Raw genomic sequence first — 27,591 nt, 5'->3', positions numbered from 1 at the left:
TTGGGTACGAAAAGACAACTCATTTTCTTCCAAGAGATCTAAATGATCCAAACACAGTTCAGTCCGATTTGTTTGCGCTCGGTTCAACACTCTACGAACTCGCATATTGAAAGCACCGTATAGCGAACTATGCCTTCAGCGACCTACATCTCTTAATTGTTAGACACAGCCTTGGGAACGGCCGGTCACGAGCCGCGCAGGCACGACTCACCACGCTCATCGGACACATGGAAGGCTCTACAAGTGAACGAGGCTGAACCACGTGACATGCCCTGTTGGCCGTGCTGGCCTGTTGGCTCTGTAGTAGCAGAGCGCACAGAGCCAACAGAGCGCGCAGAGCATCAGCATTATATATACGCTCTCACCCCCTCAGATAGTTACACTCTCTTCGTGTCCAACTCATGTTATCTACTGGACTATACAGTTCTTAGTGACATTGTTCTGCTCATACCTTGCGTGATCTACAGCCAGCTCATGCTATACTAGGATTGTTACTGAGAACCCTAACCCAGTTGGGATCAGTGGTGATCCTTAACATTAATCCAGATGCCTACAAATCCTACTGGCAGATTAAAGAATACAAAAGCTTTTTAGCCAAAGATATTTCCAGATGTGTCAGGATCTTTCTGTGGTGTTACAATTGGGGGTTGCTGGGAAGGGAGATTTGCATCGGCTGAGGAAGTATTCCCATCATACAAAGGCGAAACAATTTTATCTGGAGAGAAGTATCAGACATAAATGATTGTATAGCTTTGAGAACGAGCGATATCAAGCTCAACTGTCACTACGATCCGATTCCTATTCCATGAACGTCATCTCCAAGCCTTAGGCGTCAATCCGAACAAAAGGCTCTCAAAGTGCACCGCCTATTACGAGCACTCAGGTCCCTGATCACGCAATGAGAACCAGCAGGATAGGCCTCAATGCCTATCTGCACAGCATCAACAAAGCCAGCAGTGACCGATGGCTCTTGCAATCAAGGGCCACAAACAGTACAACGTGTTCTGCTGAAATGCCTGGACGGTGGAGCGACAAGACATGTGGGCAGGCAGCAGACCAATACTGTAGTCAACCTTTGGTCAACGACCCATCAAATGATGCTAAAGACGGGACTTCTTGAACAGTTCAAGCAAGGTCGATCCAACAACGTTCGGATCCAGCTCTCGGCACACGTTCTAAGGACATTCACGAATTTCCACGACAACAGCATCGCGCTGAGTAGGTTAGATCACAGTAGACCACACAGATGTGGGTTTCCGTTAGCCACAGACGGAACAGACCCCTCCACACCCAAACTCAAGCTTACAGAGTGGCCACTTCGTAAGATTGGTATGGTATGCATCCCGTCGCTCTAGCTCTGCGGTGATTTATTTTGTCCCTTCTGCTGATCTCATAGAAAACGTAGTTGCATCCGAGGTAGACTTAGAGGTGAGCTTAAAACCTCGCCCATACCGTTCCCGAAAGTCTGAACTTGGCTTGTTCCCCACTCCATCATTTGGAACGGATGGTGAATCGCCACCCGAATGTGGTGCTTCATTTCCGGTATTCCGGATGCTAATGCTTGTCATATCCCGTGATAATTGTTGGATGGTGAGATCACTGAGATGGCCTCCGACCTGCCTCGTTCTCCACCCAAGCCCTCGATTTGTTCCATGTATAATATTTCCGTCGGTCGAAACCATAAATTGCACGGCGTCGCCCGTAGCGTAGTTGTCGATAGTACTGATGGTTTCCTTTAAGTGGTTGTCTGCCTTGGAGCAGATATCCCTACACTGGCGGGCCGTCTCCCATTCTTCCTGCAGCCTTGCTAAATCGGCGATATCATCCTCGGAAGTCATCGCTGTCTTCGATTTTGTCACTAGTCGGTCCATTAAATCTTGTATATGCCTTTCCAACTTTGCCGCCGTACGAATGAGGCTATTCTTACATTCCTCTAGGCCCACATTGGTGACTCTTTCAGGGAAGGTATTTGGATCAATTATTCCGGGGGAGCTGCTACTGCGCTTGGGCGTGAGCTGAATCTGATTAATATGGTCGGACAACTGGGCACAGATTTGCAGACATCTTTGCGTGCTTAATTGTTCCTCCTTTATGAGTCGTACTTCCGTTGCATCCGCGTCGGATTCTGTCATAGTTTGCTTAAAAATGATCTCCAGCTTTTCATCAATGCTTTCAAGATGTGCCTCGAGATCAGTAGTGGCAATCTGGATAAGATCTTTGTAACTTTCGAGGCTTTCGGCGGTGACGGAGGATTTGCGACTGATCAGGTGTAGGAAAAACAAGGTCAGAGCTGCGTGAACTCACACGGAATAACAGAGACTTACAGGTTTGCGTCGGTGAGGGCAATATTAATGGTCAACTTATACCCAGCCAATAACCGTCTGAAGCCATCGATGTCCTCGCCCATGTACCTCAACTTGGCCCAGTCTCTAAAGCTCGTCCGACTGCCACCGGACCGTGACGAACATTTCTTGATTTCCTGCTCAAACTCTTTGCAGGAATTGCCGCATCGTAGTAAAGGAAGATCGAGCGCAGAGAGGTCGACATCAGTGATGGTACCGACTGTTTCGGTGAGCGGCCCCAGAACACCGTTCAAAGCCTGAAGCTCCTCTAGGAGATCGCGTACACGGGCGGGATGAGATTGAAAACTCTGGACCGTGTTGTAAAGGGTGATGCTAGACTGGAAGGCGAAGGTAGCCAAAGCCAGCAGCCCTGAAGCCAAGCCTATGGGTTCTGCCATCGGGTAAATCAGTTCGATACAAGCTATGAGGCAACAAAGGAATGAGCAAGAAGTTTGGTGCTGAAGAAGGAGAGTCGGGGGATCGAGTTGCCGTTTAATATCTGTGCGGTGCAACTCATTGGTTATCGCTCCAAGGGGCTGGTTACGTCCAGGGCTATTGCGCTATTGATTTTTGGAACGCTTAGGCGTCGGAAAAGCGGCAAACTACGGGCCAAAACGGACGGACCGAGCGGCTATTGGCCTAGAAATATGTACTTACGCGCCAGAAAGATCTAATTATATCTCAGAAGATCGCGTGATGGGTCGTTAGCATTGTTGATTTTGTAAAACGATAGCCCTCGTTCTCTTGTGTACCGTCTTTACCGATCAATCAGGATCGAATGGAAGAACTTCGTACAATAATCGCATTGGCATTGGTTCTCACACCAACTATACGTTTCGCGGCTGCAAGAAAAATCGCTTTTCACCAAAAAGTCAACCCGCCAAACCACTGATTTGCTTTCTAAGTTCTTATCCTCCTTCGAAACCGCCTCTTGGAGCAGGAAAGAGTGCATTAATGAAGCTCAGGCCAAAAAAGAGAAAGGAGCTGCTTTGAGTCGGCATAGGCATCAGCACTCACCCAGACGGCCAGCTTCATTATGGAAGACCTCATATTCGGCGAGATGCGACAGCCCCAAGCGGCACTTCGAGCCTCTGGAGAATGGCTTCTCGCTGCTCGACCTACCAACTGAAGTGCGGTTGGAGATCTTGAGTTGCGAGACACTGACCGACGTTCTGGATCTGAGCCAGGTTAGTCTGACCGTCACCCTAAGGTACACAAGACCTTTTACTTGGGACAATCCCGAGCGGCCGGAATCGATACTCGGAGCTCTGTCGCTCCTGCGAAACCTAAAGTCTGCTAGGGTTCGTGGTATTGATCGGCATCATGCTGTCCAGCTCGAGGCGCTGATGACGAAGTGTCAGCGCATCGAGAACATCTGGAAAATGAAGGCAGCTTTCCAAGATTGGTGTGTATACTGGACTGGCGACCCGCAGACATGGCTGGGCGGGGACGCGCCAGATGCTGTGTACGCTTGCGATGTTGAAAGATTTAAACAATGTCGATTAGAGATCATTCGTGGGCAGCATGCTGAAGACCACTTCAGCATTTCGAATGTCTTCCAATATGATCTGGACCCGACCCAGGAACCCACTGCCCGAGCGCTTCGCTGCGGAAATTCTGGAAGTTGATTTAATGCCGTGGCCTCTAACATATACACCGAGTTCCAAACCCAAAGAAAAGTCCCGGTGATACCAAAGTTCCCCGCCAAGCAGCGCTGCATATGGCATCCATCCAACATCCAACATATTCTTCAGATCGCTACAGCCTATGCGCCGGGTTGTGTTGGAGACAGCTAATCATTGGTCGATAGAACCCTATTGATGTCGACATAGGCAATGAACTTCAGGCTTGTCCGGTCTATCTGTGACACTTGTCAATGTCTGATGCGGGGGCCAGGATAGCTACTAATGCGAGTGGGAACAACAAATGTGAACGCATCCAATTCAGTCAGTCCAGGAGTCGAAGGTGATTAAATACCTTTGTACTGATACGTCTTGGAATCTCAACTATGCGTGGTCGGTCAGGACAGTTGGACATTGAGCCCCATAGGAACTTACACTTCGTACGTCTCCTTTGACTTCCAACTTCGAAGCTCGGGCTATCGGCATCCAGCTCTCCGGGGAGCAGTTTGATTTGCTTGAGGGCTTAGATATCGGCGGTATTGGTTCTCTTTAAGAGATCAGCAGCTGCGATGGATTGGAGGTGATGAATGAACGAAATTGAAAAATTATCGGATGTCGTTTCCTCCAGAAGAATCTCTAGCCTTTTTAATACTCATTAGGCTGGGTCAGTGATATATGTACGGTACATACATGGGCATCTCCTCACACGTGGTACGCTCTCAAGGGAACTACTTATACCCGCCTGGCCAAAGTCTTAAGATACGTCCCAAGCTTTCAGTACACCTACTGCTATATACCTATCTGTTGCACCTAACCACCTTCATCTTAACATGCCAACACACTCTGATATCGGGGTCCTATTTTAGTCATGTAAAAGTTGCGGTCCATGATCGTGATCGTGGCAACTACATGTACTAGTTAACGCCTATGTTGCGGCTGCCGTGCGAGTTCCTGGACTCATGCCAGATCCTGGTCAGCAGCTCATGTGAGTTGCTGTCAGTGTACTCGTCCATTTTCAGGATTGAGACGGGGCCCACCATAACGCGCTCGTAGAGAATCTTGATCGAGTGGCTGGTCGCGGCTGCAATTAAGTAGTTCCTCGCGCGCCTCCTCAAAGTCCAGCCCGACAGACCAATCACGGGCTTTTCCATGTTCCAGTCCATGTACATAATCGCATCCATGGACTTGAGCCCGCTCTCCTCCATAAGTAAGCCCATCCACGGGTTTACCCTTACCGCCGACTGTACGAATACGTCTCTGATCTCGTACATAGCACTTTCGTGAATCAGCTCCACGAACTGGTCTAGGCTTTGGTACATAAACCTCATCTTGCACAACCTATCGTTCTGGATGACGCACAAGGGGATAAGCCACGACTTATCCTCGGGGAGGCGCTCGAGCGTTGATGTATTTATGTATTTAGTCAACTCCGTGAACTCGATGTTGCTCAGCCCCATGTCGCTGCATCTCTGCCAGGCGTTCGTCGAGATGTTGCTCTCGCTCATATCCGTGACGCGATAAAGAAGACTGCTTCATATAAACTTAGGGTCTCAAATATCGATAGGCCCAAACTCTTCTTTTCGTACGTTACTTATATATTGTCGATTTTTTGAAGAGTTGACGATTTGGGTGGTTCTGTGGGTGTAGCTTGCGAAGTAGACATGCGCTTATGCACGAGGAGACGTAGGTTGGGGACTGAAGTGTTCGCCTCTCAGAAGATGCTTTCGTCTAGCCTGTTGTTGACAACGGAGCCTAGGGAGAAACGAGGTACGACCGTCGATCTACTCAGAGTCAACCTCCAAATAGAACCTGAAAAGGTGGGAAGATAGTTTGTCGAGAGATAAGAAGGGTAGTGAAGTACTAAAACCTGGGCGAAGGAGAGAGGTTTGAGATATATATTAATAAGTACTTTCATCAGAGAGGACAACTCCGAAAAATCTCTGAACTAAGAAGAGGGTTATGACGGTTTGCCCACCATATAATTTTTGGCATACCTTTCCATGGTTATCAAAATGGGTTAGTACCAAGAAAGTCAACCTGTAACTTTTACTAACAGTGCTCCTATGATTGGGGCATAGCCTGCTTGGGTAGAATATTTTTATTATAGATACAGCATTCTCGGATTTTTAGAGTTAGATCGATAGTTTAGCGAACGGCTGCTGGCAAATCGATAGAATGAAAGTGTTGAACCTCGGAACAAGGTTCGCTCGATATCACTCAATTACGTAGATATCTATTCAGCGTGAATGACAGGGTGGAAAGTCCTACCCGAGGCTCGGTATTTTGGCTCTCATGACTGAGGCGTTCCTGACTCATTATAGACCAACATTCAGCTGCTTCTCATAATTGTGGCAGCATCATCTTTGTCAGAGCTATGGAGAAAGACTGCTTTTAGCAATCATGGGGAGTTTAAAAGACTAATGCGCATTATAAACAGGATGTCATTCGCTGTGGGGAATGCACCTGGAATTAACAGTATCAATATTGCAACGTCCCGTATACTCGGAGACTGGAAAAATGCGGGGCCTGCTTTAAGCGCATAATACATAGCCCGGTCAACCTATCGGAAGCAAGTAGCGGCTTGTAAATGATTTACATCTTTCATAAAATCGTGCACCTTTGTCAGGAACTAAATACCAAGTTCACCTACCAAGAAAGCTCCTCAGCATCAGAAAGAATAAAAGAGTCGTTGTCGGAAACTGAGTATGACCCTAAAATTCGACGGGGCTCGAGACACCCATTTTACGGTCTGGTTAGTCGCCCCGACTGCTTGACGTGCCCGACTCTCGTCCAGACTCGGACTCTCAAGCGGGATCGTGCAGTTCAGTCTAAACGGACTGATACCGGCATCGAGAGCGTCCGAATCGTTCATGATTGACGGCATTTGTCCGTTGAAGGCATTGAGGAACGGGCTGGCATCCGGGAGGGATGTGTCTGGGTCGTTCATAGTCTCGTTCATGAACCACTCAAGTTTCGATTGAGCGAAGAAATAGGATGTTCGATCAGCGTTTCGGCGCCAGCTTGTCTATGACCCAGGGTCACCGTGCCTTCTTGCTGCAGAAGGTCGCTGTCTGTTATTACCATAGCACCAGCCGACATCGAGGTGGCAGCTATGAATCTCAGCCACTGCCACAATGAGTGCGAACCGGAAGAACTCTTACCATACATGCACGGCGCTGTTCCTGCATTTTCGAAAGATTGAGAGAGCGGGGTCGTATCCTGACCTGCCATCCCGAGGTATCTCCTGCTCATCCTCCGGCCTGATATTAACCTCAGTTTCCCAGGTATCAGCGCTTGACGCCAACATGTCGGAGCGAGAAGGGCTCCCCAGCAGATTCGAACTTATGACCAATTCCGTAGGGCCGGCTTGTGTGCTCAACCCCCTCCCCCCCGGTCTCCTCCCCTGGTGGTTGCTGGTATCGTCACTTTCGTCTGTTGATGTTGTCCGCCTCGCGTTCCTAGGCTCAAGACTGGCAGAGTGGGTCCTAGGTCCATCGTTGGAGTTTGCGGCGGGTTCCAAGGCATCAGCCGGTATTCATCGCGATTTCCCCTTTTGTGATCGTGCCTTTTACGGGTTCCGTCTCTTTTTGCCAGCGTCTCTAACGATATAGCGCGGGATTTCTATATGCAGATTGGTCACCATGTACTGCGCGTAGTTATCAGCCTTCAATTGTTGGACAAAGTTTCGGAGACCAAGGTCAAGAATTTTCGTAGATGTGTCTGCGATTTGTGGACGGATGTGCCTGTCACCAAGACTTCCTAAATCAGCCAGTGGCATCAGTAAAGGTAAATAACACTTACTTGTTACACCATTATCTGTTAAGTCAGGAGGAAGTGGAAGCACACAGCCCTAGTCCTCCAAGAGCATCTAACCGCATCAAGATGTTAGACACAGCCTTTCTACGACCAGGAGGGGGGACAACAAAGAGGGGCAGGTGTGCCGACCCGCGCAAATCCTACAAGCGCAAGACGGGCATGGCTGAACACGTGACATGATAAGTGGTGATCAGGGGGGCTCAGTATGCTCAGTACTGAGCGGCACTGAGCGGCACTGAGCGCAGGTATTATATATACACCCTCATTTCTCTCTAGATAGTTACACTCTCTCCGTAGCCAATTCATATGTTAGCTATTGACTATAGTCCTCAATAGTCCTTAGTAACATTGACTGTTCATACCTTGCGTTATCCCCAACCAGCGCACGCTATTCAAGGGTTGTTACCGAGGATAGCCTGCCCGGCTAGTACTTAGCGGCAGCTCTAACGCTGTAGTTGTGCAATCCTGAGCTCAGCTTGGCGATCCTACGGTGTCCCCTGAGTAGCGCGTGAGACCAGTCCTGAGCTAGCAGAGGGTCCCATAACTTGGCCCCTAGGTTCCCGGTTTTTGGTGTTTCACATATACGGAAGTTCCAAGTTTCGGGCTCCCTCGGTTATTATTGCCAGGAGTTCCTGAGAGACACTTCTCAGGCCACACTGCTGCCTGGAGGAGCCACTTCTGGGGAAAGCCGTCTCGGAGATGTTTGCAGTGTTTGCAGAGTTTTATCTTGTTTGCTAAATGAATACGGCGGTTATCCGAGGCTAATCGTGCTGCACCTTTGATACAAGTACAAGTACTGGGTAGACACAGGTTCGGCATACTTTCCCTTTGAACCCCTTCCATTCGAGAACTGGTCTAAACAATCTGCGGTTGTCAAGGGGCTCAATTCCTGCGAATGCGGACTCTTACCTTCCTCCTGCATTTGCAATGCCCGTGACGCTCCCCCTTCTGCGCGAAAATATCACATATGATGAGGCCAGACATAGAGAGACAAACATCCTTCTCCATCTAACATATCCTAGAGCGCAACTCGACTTCTACAACTTCATTAACAGGCGCCAAAAGCTAATCCAGGAACGAGTCGCTCATCATCTTGGCTTACCCTCTCCTTCGCTGTGTCGTGTCGCACACTGGTCTGATTGGATGAGTGGAAGCTACAATTTATGCGTTCCGGTGACTATCGCCGACTTGAAACGAGTCCTCATTCGATTTCCGCTGCCTTACCGTGTCGGTGATAAAGTACACCCCGGAAATTGTGATGAAAAGCTTCGGTGTGAAGCTGCAACCTACGCATGGATGCATGACGAATGTCCAGATGTGCGCATCCCTCATCTCTATGGATTTGCGCTTTCAAACGGACGATGTGTATGTCACTTTTAGCCTCGGGCGCAGAAGAAAAGAGCTAACCGGCTTTCATTAGTTTACCGCAGTTGAGCACCGCCCTCTTCTTGTCCGCTTGTATCACTACCTTCGAAGTCAGTTCTTGTCTTGCCTTGGTCGTCGTGTCCCTTCCAATCTGGTTCCACATCGAAGCGGCCTGTCGAATGAGTTGGGCGGATACCTAGTCATTGAATATATCGACCAGGAACAAGGGCAAATGCTGTCAAAGACCTGGGAGACCGGTCGGATGGATGATCGACTCAGAAAGAATCTATTTCGCAGTCTGTCACAAGTTATGCTGAGAATTGGCCGAGTCTGTTTCCCTCAGATTGGGTCATTTATCATCGACGACCAAGGATTCATACGGTTGAAAAACAGACCTCTCACCCTGGAGATACAAGATTTGGAGAACAGTGGAATTCCCATTGGAATTCCGAGAGACCGTACCTACAATACTGTCGACTCCTATGTCAATGACCTCCTGTCCTGCCACGATAAGCGCTTATGCTTTCAACCCAATGCGGTCCACAACGGGGCGGACTGTGCAGCCCAGATGTCTGCTCTGACAATAATGAGAGCAGTACGTCCAGAATTCTTCAGACCCGAGCTTAACCATGGACCTTTTTGCGCTCGGTTGACGGATATGAACGCCAACAACCTAATTGTGGATGAGAATTGGAATATCAAATGTCTCATTGATCTCGAATGGATGGCAATTCTCCCTCAAGAATTCATGCAACCACCGAGTTGGTTAACGAGTCAAGCTGTGGATGAGGTGGATATTGAAGAATATAACAAGCTACGAGAGGAGTTTATGGCTGTCTTTGAACAAGAAGAAGAATGTCTACGCCAGGTGGAAAGCGGGCTACGCTATTCGCCGACCATGAAAACCGGCTGGGGAATTGGGACTTTCTGGTACGTACTCGCTCTGAGGAGCCCTACTGGTCTCCACTCCATCTTTTACGACAGAATCCAGCCGCGATTTTGTAAGGAACACAACGACGATGTGCACTTTTTCACATCCACTTACCCATATTGGACAAGTAACGCGACTGCGTTCATGAAGAGGAAGGTCCAGGATACAGAAATATATGACAAGAAGCTTAGAGAAATGTTCCAATCGACCCCGCATTGCTAACTAAATGCTCTTCTGTCCATCGTGGCTTCATTTTGTCGTTCCACCAATCCCTGATCTGTCAATGTCATTTCCGCCTGTTTCGGCAGATGTAACTGTCACTTTCTCCATTGCTCTGTCAACCGCTTCTTCCAATGCCCCTACCGCCTTTTGCTTCCTGACGTTTTTGGCTGCCTCAGCGGAAGATGAAAGTTGGTTATACGATTTCGGGTCTATCTTCACACCGACGGTAGCGTCTTCAATAACGGGGTCACCGTAATTTTCCGAATTGATAGAGGGACCCGAATTTCGGTCCGGCATTGGGGGCAAAGCCTTTCCTGCCTCGTATCAGCCACGTCTTCGAAGGAGAATGAATATGTCATTACTTGGCAATTGAATGTCTTTGTATATAGCTCAAAGGACGGAAAATTTGTTTTCCAAGGAGATTCTTAGCTATTGGGTACGAAGGGAAGATAGAATAGGCCGTGGCAGTCGAAGATTTGCTGCAGGGCATATTGGAACTTGTCTAGTATAACATTCAAAGCCAAAGAGCGGATGCCAGGCCGAACACACTTATCCGTTGAAGCGAGGAGTGATGGGCAAGGGGTCGACGTGGCAGAGTTAGCAACCACGAGAGAGCCCTCCTCGCAGCAAATCTGCCAAGCAATCTAGCTTACCCCTCCTTCCCCTCTCTTGTTATTCCTTAATCCTTGCCTTAATTCTTCAATCTACTCAGGTCCTCCTTCAATCCTTTCTCCTCACTTCTCGCCTACTACGAAAATGACTCCTATCGCGGAGTGTCTACTAGAACATGTCCTTGGACGACTAAATGATTTGAAACGTTTATCAAAAAGTTTTCTGCAGGCATTGGAGAATGTCCGGGCAGCTGAAGAGGGCTCTACCGGCAAGATATTCTTAAATGCGGGCTACGCGGCTTGCATTGGGTATGCCCTTGCAAGAGCTGCTGTTGATAACAAGGACACGTTTGATGGCAAAGCAGTTTTGCGTTCCCGTCTTGAAGAACTCGACAGGTTATCACCAGACGTCCGACAACTGATATGAGCGGAAGTTGCGAGCCGAATAAATGCCGAAGCACAACCGCAAATCCAGAGTCTTCAACCAAGATTGGAAGAAATAATGTCGCAGCCGCCAGCTAAGAGGCTTTGTCAGTAATTCCTGGCATTCGCTTTTCCTTTCTTCTCACTGAATCAAGGTACGACACACGACATTGACTCTGGACCTGTCTCATCCAGCCCACCCGAGAACTCAACCAGGACAACTGTGGATTTCTCTCTTCTCGAGGAGACTGCATCTGGACAGGGACAAATAAACCCGGTTCAGAAATTATCTTATTTCCTACAAGACCATTACGTGGTGGTAGACGCGTCCCTCCGGGCAGCTACACGTCTTTTCCCACCGCTCCTCTCAGAGGCCATCAGAAGAGACCCGCATCCCAAGAACCAGAATATGTGCGTTGCTGCTATCGATATGAGATTTCCAAACGCTCCAGTCATGTACAAGTCAGGGTGTGAGATGGCAATAAAGATCACGGAAGACAAAGTGGAGCACCTTGCGTCTGAGAAATTTGATGTCCATTTACGAACAACGTAAGGGCTCCGGTTCCTCTGTTTGGATGACGGCACCAAAGTTCTACCCTATCCGAATCTTACCATTCGAGGATGCCGACACGAAAAGATTTTACCCATCTTTGGCTCAGAAATACATCGTGCAGTCATCGCAAGTCCTGGCTACCAGGATGAAGTCAAACAGGCACGCGTTCGCACAGACAGCATCTCGATGCCAATTCCACATCAAGCTTCGTATGGATCAACGATCCTAGTATCTCTTGGACCGAAGGAAGGAACCTCAATCAAGATTACATTGTATGAGTGAAATGAATTCGTGTATACCCCTCGTGATACCTTCTGGGTACTCTCATCATTGCTTCACTTTTCCTCCCCTGCCGCTTAAAAAAACTTCAGTTCCTTTCGGTACTGTCTCTTGCCCATCGCATCTTGGCTCCGTCATTGTGGGATTTTGCACATTGCCATTCTCGTAGACTTCAACATTGTAACCTTGCCAGTATATTCTTTGTCCCTTTCCTATGATCCATTGCGGAGAAGTCTGTGCATCTTCAAAATCCACCGATCGACTGAGAGGCTCGATTGTGAACGTCTAACGAAATAAAGTCAGTCAGGGTTTCGGACTGTGGGTAGAGGAACGGACCATCGAGGAAGGCGAATACGTCCTTGTATGGAAGAGATTGCCTTGGAAAGTGCGATCCTCGTGAATATCGAAATCTTGAGGCGTGCTAGGGCTCCTATGCCTGTTTACAAAGATGATTTCATTTGAATGCCACATTCTTTTGATAATTGCAAAGCATCTGAAGGATTTGATCCTCAGTTGTCCAAAAGGGAGCTTGGTACGAAAGTGAGGAGACTGCGAAGAAAGAGGATAGAGGAAAGGGTTCTGAGTACGTGTCTTCTGTGCAGCGGTCCCAAATCTACCCAATCAAGTCAATTAAGTCGGGCATGGATGCCCAAGCTAGTCGGGATGGCACTCACAGAGACGAGGGGAAGAATTCCAGGAGTAGTACGGGATTAAATGGAGAGGATTAAGGGAGAGGATTAGATGGAGGATTAAGAGGAGGGAGGATTAAGAGGAGGGAGGATTAAGAGGAGGGAGGATTTCTAAACATATGTCCCGGAGGTGGATCGCATGGGTTAAATACAATCTCCTCTCCGTGTCTGTTTCCGTAGGTCTTGTGACTCCCTTGTTTAAAGGCTTCAATCCTCCCGGGATTAGTGTAGAGGTTCCGTTCTCGGGCGAAGATATCATTCAACTGCGGGTGGTGTGGTGTAGACTCTCATTCATGTCGTGAGTCGAATCTTCATGCGAGGGAGGGATTTAATCGTCGCAGAGTAGAAGAAGCGGAAGAAGATCATCATCCGGCGTCAGCCAACACTAGGCCATTTTTCAGTCGTTGCTGAACATCATTTCTTTTTTTTCTTTCCATCCCCTTTTTGTGGTTGAGTCATGGACTAGGTCTAGTTTGTGGTGCTGCGGGATGCTGTTGCAATCAGGCCAAGGCTTCGTGATCCGCTGCAGGTCAACACCGCATCTAGGAATCGAAGTAACCCGCTATCGGGAGATACTTGCCGAATCTTCTGCGAAGCACCTGCCTGGCCTTTATGCGCACCCGGTTTAAGAAGTTGAGAGGCAGCTCTTGGACCAGTGTCGGCGCCGGATGATTGACAACGAATCGGCCAAGTAGGAAGTTGAATGGCTCTCGGGCGCTATAAGGACGGAAGGCCGAAAAATAAAAGTAGCCAGCTCCAATCTGTAAGGCCTGGTTGAAACCATCCTCGTACGAAGTCGAGTGCGGATTGCCGTCCGACATGGTCGCAACTAAGGCAACGAGGCCCCTTCGGCGGTTGGCGTACTCTTGGATAAAACTGAAGGTTGGCACGGACATAGAACTGAAGACGAATATCACGGCGTCGCAGTCGGGAATCCAAGAAGGGTCGCTCTTGGTCTCGATAATCTCCACCATAATCGATTCAGTCTCGAGCTCGACCAATTTGCTATAATGGACCGCGTATCGGTGCGCATCAAGAACTCGGCCAAATATATACTGCATCGACAGTTAATAGACCGTGGGCCCCTCGGGGCGAAGAGTTCCTTTACCTGGTGGATGAAGGTTGTTTTGCCAACTCCCGAGGCGCCAAACACCCCAATTCTGAACCGACTTGTTGTGTTCATTTCGTTCTTTCTTTCTTTTTTCCTTCGTCCTATGCTACACACCGAATGCTTGACTGAATCTGTTTGTAAGATGAGACCGAGAGGGGGAGGGGCGGGCTCTCCGTCTATATCTATATAAGGGAGAGAACGGCCCAACAATGAATATGTCGTCCGTCCGCTAGTACAGGCCTGTAATGGGGAAAATTGGTTCGTCCAACTTTCGGTCAAGGGTGGCGTAGAGTCTGAACAGGGTACACTATGGTAAGTTGGAGTCGATCCAAGATAATCAGACTGGAAAGTTCCTGCGCAGACGTACAATGGCCCTTGACGATGCCATGTAGTGTCCGAGCTTGAGACAAAAGACAGCTGTCACAAGGTGGAAGGTGGAGATGAGGCTTAATTAATTGAGCAAGAGCTGCCAGAGCAGCTTCCCGATCAGGCGGATGTCACTTCTCTAGGGACCACTGAGTATACCCTTGAACATACCCTTCAGTGCGTAACGAACACTCCAAAGGTAGAACAAGAGCTCTCCATAATAATCTAAGTTGAGAGATATCGTACCAGTACCTAAGAGTAGTGGCGGAAATCTGCTTCGAGGGTCTTGCCGGAGAAGGCATAGACGTTAGCAGCCATGCAAGGTTTCCAAAAGTTCAATATCCGGAATATTAACTCAAATCTCAGCAACTCCAGTACTGTAGCATCGGGTTTTGAGAACATTGTTTTTGGTTGCGCTGGGCACTTTGGGAAAGCGAGGGATAAACTTCGATGGCAATGGTGGTATGAGATCCGTGGCGGGAACAACAGCCATCCGAATATTGTCGTTTGGCGTTAGGATAGTTGGGCTAGTTGACGCGCTCTGCACGTCAGGCAATCTGGAAGATGTCGCCCAACACCTTGATCTCCGGGAAGTGGAGATCCGAAAGCTAGGCATCAGAACTCGTCCATTTGTTGACAGTTGGTTTATGGGGACTGGCTTGAGCTTTGGTCCGCTCATACACCGTTTTGAGCAGCAACATTTGCGGCTGGGATCACCAAGTTGTGTTTCAAATCATCTTTCTCGAGTTGGTCTATTGCCACAGTCCCTCGTACGCAGTAGCCTAATTTTGGGCATGCACAGTGCTGCTTTTGGCCGTCGAGGCTGCAGCCAAGGCCCCTAGGGAGCGCCACTCAACGCAGCAAAGTTGGGTGGCGCGGAGATAGCCCGTTGCAAAGCACATGATACTGTATCTAGCTAAGCATGGACACAGAGATTGCAATGACTCGGACATCCCACTGTTCACGGAGGTCGAACAAGACTTCTCGCTACCCGGGCTGGTTGGCATCTACTGGGGTTTTGGCATTCATTTTAGAGACCCGGGTGAATGCTTGCCGTTAAGGCTCTCAATCAGCCCATCTTTTTTGACCGGCCCAATCAACTTTAAGCAGTGTGTCAAGGTAAAAGACAATGCCGTCGTCATCGGGAGCGCCATCGTTGAAATCAACGTCTTTAGCTGAAACAAGAGTCGATCTCGGGGGAGCTCGGCCTATAGGTTAATGGAAATTCCTATACCCATTGAGTTTATTTGTCTTTTCCGGGGAGGGCTGATTAGATCGAGATGACGACGTGAGGGATAGTGATCCTGGGTGAACTTCGGAGAATTGCATCACGGTCGACGGGAGGGCCAGTCTCCCAAACCAATATCGGACTATGTCCACACCTATATACTCGGTCTTTATATCGGATTCTCAACTTTAGCTTTGTCGTCCAGTCATGTCATATTCAACCGTCTGTGCTTCAAGAGCTGAAAGGACTTCGTCACCCCCTAGAATCAAAGCTTTTGCCCCGTAGGAAATGCAACCCAGTCGATAGGGTCAGTGTTGGTCTTCAAAAGAAAGCCGGCTGCCCCCAGCTAGACCTCCCTAGTCCTTTGCATCCATCCCACTAGCGGATCTTAATCATCCTTTACTTAGCTAGCTACATCATTCTCGTCGCGTCAGGGTTCGACAGAGGGCATGTGCCCCCAAGCCCGATCTGATATCACATTTCGATGTTGAACAAGCCTCTTCGGGTTCAGGGAGAGATATATCCTTCGGGCGGTGGGTCCCCCCTTTTGGACAGGGACGATCGGCTCGATGCTGGTGACTACTGGATTCCAAAAGCCAGGGAAAAGACAGCGGCCCCCCCTTTTTTGCACATCAAGCTTTGAATGCCCAAAACCTATCCATACCGGCTGTGCATGCCTGCCAAAAAGGTGACGTAGCCTGCAGTCAAGATCTCACGGTTCAGGCGAAAGGACAACAGTTTTCTCCAACGGCTTTCACCTGGTGACTTGTCAACTCCTTTCTGGGCCAGAAGCATAATGTGCGATCATATCTAGCAGTCCCCACTCCCCTTTCGGTAGATAGTCCTTTGCGCACAACCCCTTGCTCTCTCCTTTCCGGTAGTTCGACATGATCTTCCTCCCTATGGCCCGTTCAGCTCATCAGCCGCCCCAGATCGACCGAGTGGTGCAATAGTCACCGAATGGTGATTACATCCGTGGAAACAGCTCTAGTGCTCCGCTTTACCCGACAGCCTATGGAAAGACCAACTTCTCAGAGAAACGCGCTTTACTCTCCTTCTTGGGTCACATTAGAGTTAGTCCTTAAATCGACACAGGACAAGAGGACGTCTTCTGGATTTGTTACACCGATGATAGAGGAAATTACGCCGGCTTTAATCCTGAGAAGGCGGAATGCACCGTCTCTGCGGAAGAGGAAGTCCAAGAACGGCCTGGCACTTCATATAATTCGCTGTTGTATAGTTTATGTCCGTCCAAGAAGAGTATTAGCCTAATTAAAGCCTCTGACAAACTCCAGCGCTTTCGCCACCATGAAATTCTACATATTCCACCATTCATCTATTGTTCAAGTGCTCGAATATCATCCGGGCACGAAGAAATTTTCCGGATGGCGCGTGTCAAGAATGATTGAGAGACTGACGCCCGGGGATAACGCCCTCGTCATAATTTGCTGGCATTCATCACTGGTAATAAAACCAGCAGTATTGAAATCCAAAGGACAGATATCCTCATTTTCATCGAGTGCTGAACACCGACCATGACCGCTGTAATAAAAGATCAAAGAATCTCCAGGTTTAGCATCCTTGACCAACCAGGTTATTGCCCTCAGTATATTGATCTTTGTCGGTTTGGAAATCTCGCGCCGCTGGTCGTCAGTCAATATGACCATATCTTTTTTGTCATATCCGAAACAAAGGTTGAGATATGCAGCCATGTTCTTGACGTCGTCAACACAGCCGCGCAGCTGTCCACGTTTGTTGAAATAGTTGATGCCAACTAGCACAGCCTTCTTTTCACCCCGAACACCGAATTTGGAGCCCGTGCAGTAGTATGTTGGAGGCGCCGTTGGAGCAGGAAATGGAGTTGTATGTAGGTCTATGTAAGGGGATGGAAACGTTTTTGGCCGCTGTTCCAATGGTTGCATCGGAGTTAACTCAACGTCGCCTATGATATTCGATCCTTTTAAAGTAGAGCAAGTGGGAAACTAGGGACTTGCCCGCTGGAACGGGAAAGGAGTTTGAAAGGTAGAAAGAGGTACTGTCTGCCTTAACTCTTGATGCTGTAAGATGGGGAAGGCCTAGTGTTCCATAACAGTCTGCCGACGTTTGAAGGCCTCAGTTGCGCTCAACACACTATGCTAAATGAAGAAATGATCGCATCCGGCCCAGGCTCCAATCCATTCGAATCTATACAGCAGACCCTGGCTTAATTCTGTCCAATTACAGTCGTTTGCAGTTGCAGCTTCACCTTTGCAGACACACTCAATTATTTGCGCCTCATATTTCTTTAGCAGCCTTAAGATCTAGGCTAAATACGTTCAAGCATTGGTTAACCTACAGGCCGATCCGGCATGAATTTCATTTCGACCGAATACATCGATTTACATGATAATACGGGTGTCGTCTGACTTTTGGACCAGAAATCGTGGACACTTGAAAGCGGCAACGAATCACTGAATCCTGCACTGTGCTGTGCGTATGCTTGTCTCTTTCCATGCCTATGGCGCCACCAGCGCGTGGACGTGCCTCAACCTTTGTCTGTCATCCATCTCTCACACCTGCTGGAGCTGTCTCTCAGCCGGCCTACGCCAAACGGAAGCGCTTGCAAAACTCTGAAGCTGAAGCCAATGACGCAGAAAGACGTGCGCTTTTCAAGACACCCTCGAAGAAAACGTCCCTCCGAACTCGAGCTCTTAGAGGAGCAATTGCAAGCAAGGATGCCCGTCTTTCTCCCTATCAGCCAAGGATGAGTTTCTCGATATCCTCGTCCTGGGTAATCAGGTCACCGTCCTTGAGGTCCTCATTTCCCTCTCTCCAGCGCCATCTCTTTCCCATGATCTCTTTAAACCATTTGACTTGAATCTCTCCAGCGAGGATCTTGTCCGAAAAGTTGACGGCCGGCATCCCTGCAACCATGGGTTTTAATGCGACGTTGAGATCTGGAGCAACAAACAGGACGGCGCTGAGTCTTCGCGTACCCGGTTGGCGGCGGACTCGATGTCTGACTGCGTTGAGTTTGCCGCCAGAGATAATATGGGCACACCAGCCGCAGAGGACGACTGTGGCATCGGCAGGGATGGGTTGCCAAACACCGGGATTGGCTGGATCTTCGATCTCGAGGCCCTGAATGCCGTCTTGGAAGATGATGGTGAATGTGCCGTAGTCACGATGGGCACCGCAGCCGTTCTCGCTGGTGGCACTCGCAGTGTCGGGTGTGTAATCACACAGGCGGAAGTTGACATTGTGAGATTTGTGAATGGCGCCGAGATCGACATTGATAGTGGCAGAAAGAGCCCCGAGAATGGAGTCCAGGTAGGTTCCGGTGACGGCATTGAAGAAGTCTAAAACCTCGGTCAATCCATGAGGCATCAAAGCAGCCTGAAGATACGCCGGAATATGAGAGATGCGATTTGGAGAGAGATCGATGGTGAGCTTCTGATCCGAGATGGGGTTGGTGGTTGCTGCGTTCTTGAAGATGCCGCGAGTTGGGTAGACCTGGTTCAAGCGGGCAGCAACAGCAGGATTGGCCCGCAAGTAGTCAAAGAGTTTACCGATGGCAGCAAACGGGACTTGGACATTAGCTTGAAGGATGGCGATATCAGGCAACACCGTAGGAACTTGGAGCGGCTGGGGCTTTACTAACACCTTACTGACGACGGTCGTTGATGGTAGGGAGACGACTACTGTCGTTGCCATGTCTAATTGATCACCTTTCGAAAGCGTTAAGAAATGGTGTGATCCTGCCGACATTCAAGAAGTCGCTTAAAGTCCAAGAGAGATGAAGACTTGAAGATCGAATTGAAGAAGAGCAATGATGAGGTCGCCACAAGGTCGAAAGGCAGGCGCTGCAGGCTGGCGGGGTGCATCCCTTGTTGGAGAGGTACGTGGCGAAAAGGCGAGTTGGGCATTCCCTCCTCCTACCCCACTTCTGCCCATCTTGTGGGCATTGCTGTGTATCCCGTGCGGCACCTCTTTTGACACAAGAACCAAGACAAACGACCCGAGCAAATATACTGTTCTAGACACGCTCACAAGGGGACAGCATTTCAATTGTTAAAGGTGAGCATGCATCCCGAACAGCAGAGCTCAACTGATTGTGTCCTTGCGAATTGCGAAACTATCTTCGATCGACCCGTAACCATCCTTTGCCAGAAAGAAGCCGCTTTCCCGAAGTATATCGCAGTAGCTGCAGGCCTTTCAGAACCCCAACCAGAGTCTGGTCGACGCTTCTCCATATTACTCAGTAGCGGTGCCTGTAGCTCTGCATCGTCGTCGGTAGAATCACTCTTGTGTCTCAGTGCAAAGCTGCTGCAGCGCTGCTTCACTACGGCTGATGGCGTGGCGTATTTGCGGACAGAGAACCTGGACGTCTTGGACGAGGACGGTCCAGGCCATGTGGAGTCAAACAGCATGGCATCCTTCTTAGATCAACAGCTGAATACAAACAGGACTCCCGCCCTCTACGGAGACAACCGAGCCGACGTTGGCGAATACCGCAATACTCAGCGGCGAATCTTGACCTCTCCAAAGTCCATTTCCGTTTCCAGACCTGAGCATCCCGCCATTTGACCTGAGCCATGACCTAGCCACTTCTGAGCTGTGGCTGAGCAATCCTGAGCACGACTTGGCGAGCCCTGAGGCGTACTCTGAGCAGCGTGAGCACAGCCGCGAGCCAGAGCCAGGGCCCACAACTCGGCCCCTAAGTTCTCAGTTTCCGGCGTTTCAAAGCTTCGGAAGGGCCTATTTCCGGGCCCACATACTCGGTTATTATTGTCAGTAGTGTTCTCAGAGTCAGCCATTTCCAGTTTGGCTGCTGCCTAGGGCAGACTCGAGTTCTTCCTTACTGGGCTGTGCGCCCAGCTGGAAAATCGCGTGTATTAGGGTAGTGGCGAATGGTCCCTGCGTTTTGTGGCCCGTCGCTCGCAGTTCCTTCATCCCAACTTTCAAAGAGCATGAAAGCATTGGAGCCATGAAAGGAGCCATCAAAGCTAGGAGCACTACGATACACCTATCGTTTCCCTAAACGATGCTACATCCACCACCATAGCCTCAGTACGACGCTCTTTCCTCCCTGCGCTTCCCGAAAAGCCCTTCAAATACACCCCGTTACCGTCGAGGGAAAGATGCTGTTCGATCTAGGACCCTTCCTGCGCGCTGCGAGATCCTTCCTCTCACTCCTCTCCATTCCGAGGGCGCTTTACACCAAATGCCTTAAAATACTTCATCGTCCAAGTAACACAGAGATTGATTCGATATCATTTGAAGCATTACAATTCCTTGCTGCCGGGAAATCAGGAATCGTCTATGGGGTCGATGACAAGAGAGTCTTAAAAGAATATCAAGAGAGCGACAGAGGCGAAGTTGAACGTCGAGCATATCACCGTCTCGGCTCGCATCCTAACATTGCAAAATTGCTGGGCACCCGGAAAGATGGTTCCATTGTTCTCGAACGAGGCGAAGTCCTTCGGACAATCTGTCGATCTCCCTCCGCAACTGAGATTCCGATCCAGACGAAATTGAGCTGGCTGAGGCAAGCTGCAGAAGGTTACCAGCATTCACATAACTGTAATATTGTTCACGGTGATGTCGGATGTAAGAATATGATTCTAACAAGAGAAGGTTGCCTAAAGATAGTCGACTTTGAAGGCTGCAGCATCGATGGTGAACCAGCAGATTCCTGTTACGAATGGTTCAGTTATCGACCATCAATACCCAGGGTGAATCGGCGCACGGACATTTTTGCATTTGGTTGTGCAATCTACGAAGTAATAACTGGAAGACCACCACACCATGAGCTCGAGGCATCAAACGACCGATATCAGCAGGTTGAACAGCTATACACAAACAATCGTTTTCCCGACGTCACATCTCTTCCTCTGGGTCAGTTAATCCAGAGCTGCTGGGATGGCGACTTCACCTCTATGAGTGAGGTTCTTCGAGAGCTAGAAACGTTTCAAGCCCATCCCATACTCGTGAAATGGAACGAGGTGTCATGAGCTTCGGGACAGGAGGTTACTCTTCTATCACTCCATAGCTACCTAATGTTATGCGAGCCAGTATAGTCATGGAAATCCTCCGATCTGCCCGTAGTATCATTTCAACTCATTTGCCATGACCTTCGCCCAAGTTCTGCTCAGACTTTATTACTATTCATAAGTGACGGAGTCTAGCCGTGTAGATCCACCTATCATTCATCGATGTTCAGAGCGCATGTATATTGATAAGAGTACGGTTAAGCTTACCCATTTGACTTGATAGATTTCAAGTGATATCCCCGAATCCCGACATGCTGGGCATGCCCCTCCTTTCCTAGAAGGGAGCTGATCTAGACCTGGGTCGTGCGTGGGATTGTCACAAGGAGGGCCTGGCTTTGGCGAATTGGCGCATCTCTTGCGCAGTCGTGTCTCTATCTTATGTTGTGGTTGCCTTGTGCACTCCCCTCGAACAGCATGGGTTATGCCGTAAGAACACATGACGAGGTATACTCGGTGACCCGTCGAAGGCAGTATGAAAGGGTAATGTACACCCGCGGAGGATTTGTTGATGGGTGAGTTGACAAATCCTGCTTGATGTTAGAATATATCTAAAGCAGGCATGTGGCATGTGACTTCATCTAGACTTGGTAGTTGCTGTTTGAAGTCTGAGGGCACACTCAGGTGTCGGTTCCTAGAGAGCTTGTCTGTTGTGTATATGTATGTGATAGCAAACCCATGCATATAGTAGAAATCGGGTAGATGGGAAGCCATCCCCTCAGTCTGTCGCTTTGCGTGCCAGGGATTTCTTTAGATAAATATATGCGTAGGTGTTTTAGTGTTTCCTACACGTTGGCTCGGCTCGCACGTAGGATGCAAGAACCCCGGACAGACTCATGAGCAGAAGTCTCAGTAGATGTGTAATGCGCTTTGACCGAAATAAGTCGATGATGTGACGGAGTCGCGATTATCGGCCACGGTTGAACACGGAAGTGGAGTTGTGGAAAAGTTCCCAGGCAAGAAAATAGTGAGTGAGGATGGCGCTAAGGCCAAAAGTGCTAAGCGTGCGCATGCAGAAAGATTCTTTCCACCCAGAACCTATCACAGCCTATGACACCCTGTGGTCACACCCTCTATCACACCCTATATCACCCTATAACACCCTATGTCACCCTATGTCACCCGCGTCACACCCTATGTCTTCTATATCATACATTGTGTTCTTTCTATGTCTTCTAATCTCTTCATACTTACCTCTCGCATTGCCATGAGCTCGAAACTTTCTCAAATCGACAAGGTCTCGAAAGATCTTAATAGGAATAAGACGGTACCCTTCGTCTATCTTCGTACCCTTGAAGAGCGCCTAGTCCTACTTTGTACCTTCTTTGAGCGCCAACCACGGAGCGCAGAGAGGCGACCAAAGAAAGAAGTTAACTCTGTTTATTGTTGCAAAAAAGCTCAAAAGGTTTATTTTGAGGTCCTCGAGACGTATCCTCACGTATTCCTTCCTTTCATTCTTGCGATCTCTCCACGCTCTTGTCTGTCCTTTGATTTGTCGCAACTCGGTCATTACAATTCACCGCCGGACGGCTTTCATTGGAGCAACAATGTCAAGGAAACCTTTGCAAGCATAGGCCAGAAACGAGAGATCAGCGAGAGCACTTATTACAAGAAAGTGATTGAAGTTCTATTCCTAAGTTGGCCTTCCACCTTTACACAAATCTTTAAGGAGAGGCTAACAGGAGCAGATTGTTGTCCAAAACCTGTCAGCACTGCAGAAGCAGATAAACATTTGGCGTATCATGCTGCTGAATTGGCCGCGATTGTCGCTATCTTCGGCAATCGTATCTACGGAGGTGTCGAAATCTCCTCCGTACGGCTAAGTGAAAAGGCTAGAAGTCGAACACTCCAAACAACAGAGAGTGTCCGAACGAAGTTTCCTCTGAGGGACCTCACTGACGGCATCATATATCTCGATATTGGATGCGCCGCTGAGTATAGCAGTGTACTGTTTCCAGACGAAGGAGATGTGACAGGAGTACCGATATCTAGAACCCGTGAGTGCACGAGCTATACAGCTAAGGGCGAGACATCTAATCCAACGTACGGTTAAACAGAGGATGATATCTATATTGTCTTGACGAGGGCTTCAATTCCAGCCATTGCTTCATTGTTTAGTCCGCGCATCTGTGGGGCAATTGAGAACAGCCAGCTACGGGCATGGGAGAAGCAGCATGACATGCTCCATACAACTAACTGTATTACGATGAGAGTGAATCGCAGGGAACCTCATCAAGGTACTTTGTGTGTGCGCATTGGGTATCTTGTAGGCATTTCGATACTTAATGAATTGTACGCGGAGCTCCAATAACCCCAAGTCACCCGTTTCGTAACTTTCCTCTGTTAATTAAAATGGATACTCCTCTTGGAACGAGCATTTCCCCTGCGCCCACTGTGGACCAAATATCCTCTCCTTTCTCATTCCGAAACATAATGTCCTGGCAATCAAAGAAGTAGTAATATCTCTCGTAGTTTTCTGCGGGGATATAGTTGATTGGGTGTCTCTTGCAATCTTTGAAAAAGTCTGGTGATACCGTGAGGGGTTTGAAGCTATTGCGCTGCGAATATGATAAGCCGGTCTCGATTTCTTTTTCGAGATTCGGAAACCACCATACCAAGAGCTCTGCTGTCACTGTCTTTTTTTCCGTCATATCAATCTAGACGGGGGACTGAGCGCCTCGTAATTGTCGACCAGAACTTCTAGATTCGATTCTCGTCTCGGTCAAAGGGTAATGGCTTTGTCTTGCCTAAAGCAGTGTCAGTCTCAAAGCCTGCATAGTTCCAATGTATATTACCGCTCTTCATTAAGTAGGTAGCCGAGATGGTTGGATTCTGACCTGAAGTATCATCGTACGGAGGGGTTTGTTGATGGCATTAATGTGAAGTCGGGGTAGCGCAGTCTTGAAATTCCTGCCCAACTGTGGCTGGAACAAAACGCCACGACATGTGGCTCACCTCAGTATCTGGGCGCTGGAATCACGTGAGTTCCTTTGTATGGGCGCCGAAGAAAGTCCTTTCCATTGTCCCGTGATATCTCTCGATGTCGCGCAAGATCTCCAAGATCACCCAATATCGCCAAATCACCCAATGTCGCCAAGATCACTCAATATCCCCAATATCACTCAATATCGCCCAATATCACCAAAAATATCCAGCGCTCCACAACTCCATGCTGGCTCTCTAGGAACTAGAGCGCGGTGCCAAACGTAAACTCCCACGAGGCTGGGGATGGATTGGCATGGATTCTTTCGGCAGCACATCTTGTTCATTCTTTGATCACAATAACTAGACAGAAAGCCAATCTAGTGCAACATCCCTAAATCAGTCCGTAACGATCCTCCCTTTCCGTTGTTCTTTGTTGGCACGTATACAATGATTAATTATCAAATCCATATCACTATCAGCCACTGGTAACCCTCAGACAGACCGTTCTCAGGAGACGTACATCATCAAGTTAGGCCCTTACTGGTGCTTTAGGACAGGAACATACATTTATACCGAAGGCGTATGGATACAGATGCGCGAGGATGCACAGTCCTGCGAGATGAAGACCTCTAAGAACAGACATTGACGTGGCCGAGGCGTTATGCACAGGGAAGGCCTACATACAGAGTATGTAGATACTAAGTCTCGGTTACGACATACACTTGATGAACGTATCATGCAAGCCAAGCCACTTCAGAATGAAGTACGTACTAGTGTAGGAGTCGGAAGGGCAAGAACCACATCCCTCATTAGTTACTGCCAATAACAATATGATCAGTTCTTACCGTTGGCCAGGGAGGGGCCAGGAACGTACAGAACCCCTTGTCGTATAAGAGGAGGTTTCGAGGAGATGCCACTTCCATTGATAGCTATATGAATCCCCTTTCCCACCTTTTCTGAAGACCTTATCCGTCCGCCTCAGCCTCAATTGGCGTCATACAGATTGGACACATTGGTCCTCGAAATATCTCCAACAATCTTCTGTAGGAGGGCTCTTCACATTTCTGTTCTTAGCGCCTCTGAACTCTTGTGCAACATGCCGGCCGACCGAAAAGACGATCCTAAGACCACTCAGAAGAAAACGGAGAAAGAGATAAACGGCACTTCTAAGCCCAGCACCGGGAAGCCCGAGAAACCGTCTAATTCAGACGGCACAGCGGGAGAGCAGAATGAACGGGAAGATGACATGGCCATGGTTCGGCCCTTCACTACGGACCAACGCAAATAAATACAGGTATCACTCATTGATTCTTTTCTTAAAACTTCTGCTTATCGGATTATAGAGTCTATGTCTGTGCCCTCTGATGTGTTCTACATCCTAGCGTTTCGCAAGTACTAAGTGGTGATATTAGCTCTGTCTATATTTTCGGAATGGGAATGTGCTTAATATGGCAGGGATGTTTTGAAGTTTCTATGGCGGTATGATGCAAATTATCAATGATAACAATCGATGTAGATATCAGGGACCTACGCAACGCAGTAGGTACAAAGGAATTGGAGTAGCTGAATGCCTTGTTCTATTCACGTAGCCCTATTGACAACGACTCAACGCTTGAGAAAAAGGAAGAGTTCTCTCTCAGCCGATTCAGGTGAGAGGAGACTCTTATAGCTTCCCCTCTTTCTGTCACGTGAAAAGGGTAAGGCAGCGTTAACCGATAGCCTTGTGCCTCAACCGTCCTTTGCCTTATCCTTTCCTTTTCTTTCTATACCGTCCACCCGATTCGGGTGGAGGGCGTAGAGTACTTGGGGACAACGGTGGGTTCGTGACAGTAGATGTATAGCTGAGAGAGTCACAATACGAAGCCACATTCCGTCGCAGTCCATGTAGCTTGCCTTCATCTTGAGAATACCATTAATCTAGCTATTTCCTAAGAGTTTTGAGAACCTATAAGCCTTATACGTTTCGATAGGTGCTTTATTCTTAGGCTCAATCGATACCGGTTGGCAGGAGTTCGAGGTGCGTAGCAGCAAAAAGGGTTGTTTAGACACTGTGTAACTCCGTCCAGATTTTGTGATAGTTTTCTAGGAATAATGGCGGTACATAACGGTTCTAGACCACAGGGCCTAAACTATTAGATTTGATTTATCGACACTTCTTGTGGCAAGATGAAGCACGAGAAAGAATAAAAGAAGCAAAACATGCATGAGGTCTCTTGGGACTACCTACGCAAATTCGTGAAACACTCCGCCCAATTGTGTATGGGAGTCCTACGGAGAAGTGTTTAACGGCTGATTTGGCCACTAGCGCCCGGGTACGGTGCAATTTTGGGAGCCCATGTGATCGTGAACCTGCACCAAATTGTAGATATTTTTTCACAGCCAAGAGCTCCGAAGTCGATTTTGTGGCACCCGTGGTACCATCAACCCCACATTATTGATTCCTCATTTTTCTAGTCATTCTGCAACCTCAAAACATGTATTAATCGCAGTTCGCGTTGAACGAGTTGAATAGAAGGCAATAAAATACGAACTTCGCGCCTCGCCATTACCCATTGTGAAGGCCGTCTGTGAGACCTCTGTCCTCAGTATTTAATACTGCTCTATCTCATCTTTAGGCAGAGCTACGGCTGCCACTTTCTCGATTTTTTTATTCTTTTTAATTTCACTCAATTCGCAACATGTATATCACTTCGGCAAAGAATCTGCAGAGCGCCGCCCGGCAGGTCCATCTCCGTCTCGAGGATTTGACTCGGATAAAAGAGTCGAGGAAGTGGTGGGAGATACCATTCACTAAAAAAAGTGACCTGCCACCATCGCTGCAAGAACTTCACTCCATATTCGAACAAACAGTGGTACGTTGGGATGTTTTTCAAGACGGAACTGTATTAACTAGGTGCATAGCATAAAGAAATCGTCAAAAGAGCCTCCGACGAAGGACTCAATATAGTTGTTGGACACAGCCTTAAGAACCTGCGAAGGACGCACAGGGAAGGAAACTCAACCGAAGGGACAGCTTCGGGGAATGAGGCTGAAGGGATCACGTGACGTCCAAGAAAGGAAGGAGTTGGCCTGTTGACAT

At 48.5% G+C, this 27,591-nt stretch overlaps 10 protein-coding genes across 10 annotated transcripts; 4 read left to right on the top strand and 6 right to left on the bottom strand.

Annotated features, from left to right (window-relative positions):
* Positions 1-1,367: 1,367 nt before the first annotated feature.
* Z519_12102 (uncharacterized protein) lies at positions 1,368-2,740 on the bottom strand (the record flags this gene model as incomplete). The annotated part of the gene is made up of 2 exons (XM_016769810.1): positions 1,368-2,259; positions 2,325-2,740. 2 exons carry the CDS (start codon positions 2,738-2,740, stop codon positions 1,368-1,370), a joined length of 1,308 nt encoding a protein of 435 aa, XP_016613869.1.
* Positions 2,741-4,878: 2,138 nt separating this feature from the next.
* Positions 4,879-5,469, bottom strand: Z519_12101 (uncharacterized protein; the record flags this gene model as incomplete). Its single annotated transcript, XM_016769809.1, has 1 exon — positions 4,879-5,469. The coding sequence occupies one exon, from the start codon at positions 5,467-5,469 to the stop codon at positions 4,879-4,881; it is 591 nt and encodes a 196-aa protein (XP_016613868.1).
* Positions 5,470-8,707: 3,238 nt separating this feature from the next.
* On the top strand, positions 8,708-10,298 carry Z519_12100 (uncharacterized protein; the record flags this gene model as incomplete). Its single annotated transcript, XM_016769808.1, has 2 exons — positions 8,708-9,145; positions 9,201-10,298. The coding sequence occupies 2 exons, from the start codon at positions 8,708-8,710 to the stop codon at positions 10,296-10,298; spliced, it is 1,536 nt and encodes a 511-aa protein (XP_016613867.1).
* Positions 10,299-10,325: 27 nt separating this feature from the next.
* Positions 10,326-10,595, bottom strand: Z519_12099 (uncharacterized protein; the record flags this gene model as incomplete). The annotated part of the gene is made up of 1 exon (XM_016769807.1): positions 10,326-10,595. The coding sequence occupies one exon, from the start codon at positions 10,593-10,595 to the stop codon at positions 10,326-10,328; it is 270 nt and encodes an 89-aa protein (XP_016613866.1).
* Positions 10,596-13,395: 2,800 nt separating this feature from the next.
* Z519_12098 (uncharacterized protein) lies at positions 13,396-14,036 on the bottom strand (the record flags this gene model as incomplete). The annotated part of the gene is made up of 2 exons (XM_016769806.1): positions 13,396-13,908; positions 13,962-14,036. 2 exons carry the CDS (start codon positions 14,034-14,036, stop codon positions 13,396-13,398), a joined length of 588 nt encoding a protein of 195 aa, XP_016613865.1.
* Positions 14,037-16,916: 2,880 nt separating this feature from the next.
* Positions 16,917-17,480, bottom strand: Z519_12097 (uncharacterized protein; the record flags this gene model as incomplete). The annotated part of the gene is made up of 1 exon (XM_016769805.1): positions 16,917-17,480. The coding sequence occupies one exon, from the start codon at positions 17,478-17,480 to the stop codon at positions 16,917-16,919; it is 564 nt and encodes a 187-aa protein (XP_016613864.1).
* Positions 17,481-18,291: 811 nt separating this feature from the next.
* Z519_12096 (uncharacterized protein) lies at positions 18,292-19,251 on the bottom strand (the record flags this gene model as incomplete). Its single annotated transcript, XM_016769804.1, has 1 exon — positions 18,292-19,251. The coding sequence occupies one exon, from the start codon at positions 19,249-19,251 to the stop codon at positions 18,292-18,294; it is 960 nt and encodes a 319-aa protein (XP_016613863.1).
* Positions 19,252-19,620: 369 nt separating this feature from the next.
* Positions 19,621-20,124, top strand: Z519_12095 (uncharacterized protein; the record flags this gene model as incomplete). The annotated part of the gene is made up of 1 exon (XM_016769803.1): positions 19,621-20,124. The coding sequence occupies one exon, from the start codon at positions 19,621-19,623 to the stop codon at positions 20,122-20,124; it is 504 nt and encodes a 167-aa protein (XP_016613862.1).
* A 554-nt stretch (positions 20,125-20,678) lies between these two features.
* Positions 20,679-21,551, top strand: Z519_12094 (uncharacterized protein; the record flags this gene model as incomplete). The annotated part of the gene is made up of 1 exon (XM_016769802.1): positions 20,679-21,551. One exon carries the CDS (start codon positions 20,679-20,681, stop codon positions 21,549-21,551), a length of 873 nt encoding a protein of 290 aa, XP_016613861.1.
* A 1,243-nt stretch (positions 21,552-22,794) lies between these two features.
* On the top strand, positions 22,795-23,640 carry Z519_12093 (uncharacterized protein; the record flags this gene model as incomplete). Its single annotated transcript, XM_016769801.1, has 1 exon — positions 22,795-23,640. The coding sequence occupies one exon, from the start codon at positions 22,795-22,797 to the stop codon at positions 23,638-23,640; it is 846 nt and encodes a 281-aa protein (XP_016613860.1).
* Between the last annotated feature and the right edge of the window lie 3,951 nt (positions 23,641-27,591).

Source organism: Cladophialophora bantiana (genome assembly GCF_000835475.1).
Source record: "Cladophialophora bantiana CBS 173.52 unplaced genomic scaffold supercont1.26, whole genome shotgun sequence".
NCBI lineage: Eukaryota > Fungi > Ascomycota > Eurotiomycetes > Chaetothyriales > Herpotrichiellaceae > Cladophialophora > Cladophialophora bantiana.
Note: the sequence above shows the minus strand (reverse complement) of the source record. Positions and strands in the feature narration are given on the sequence as shown.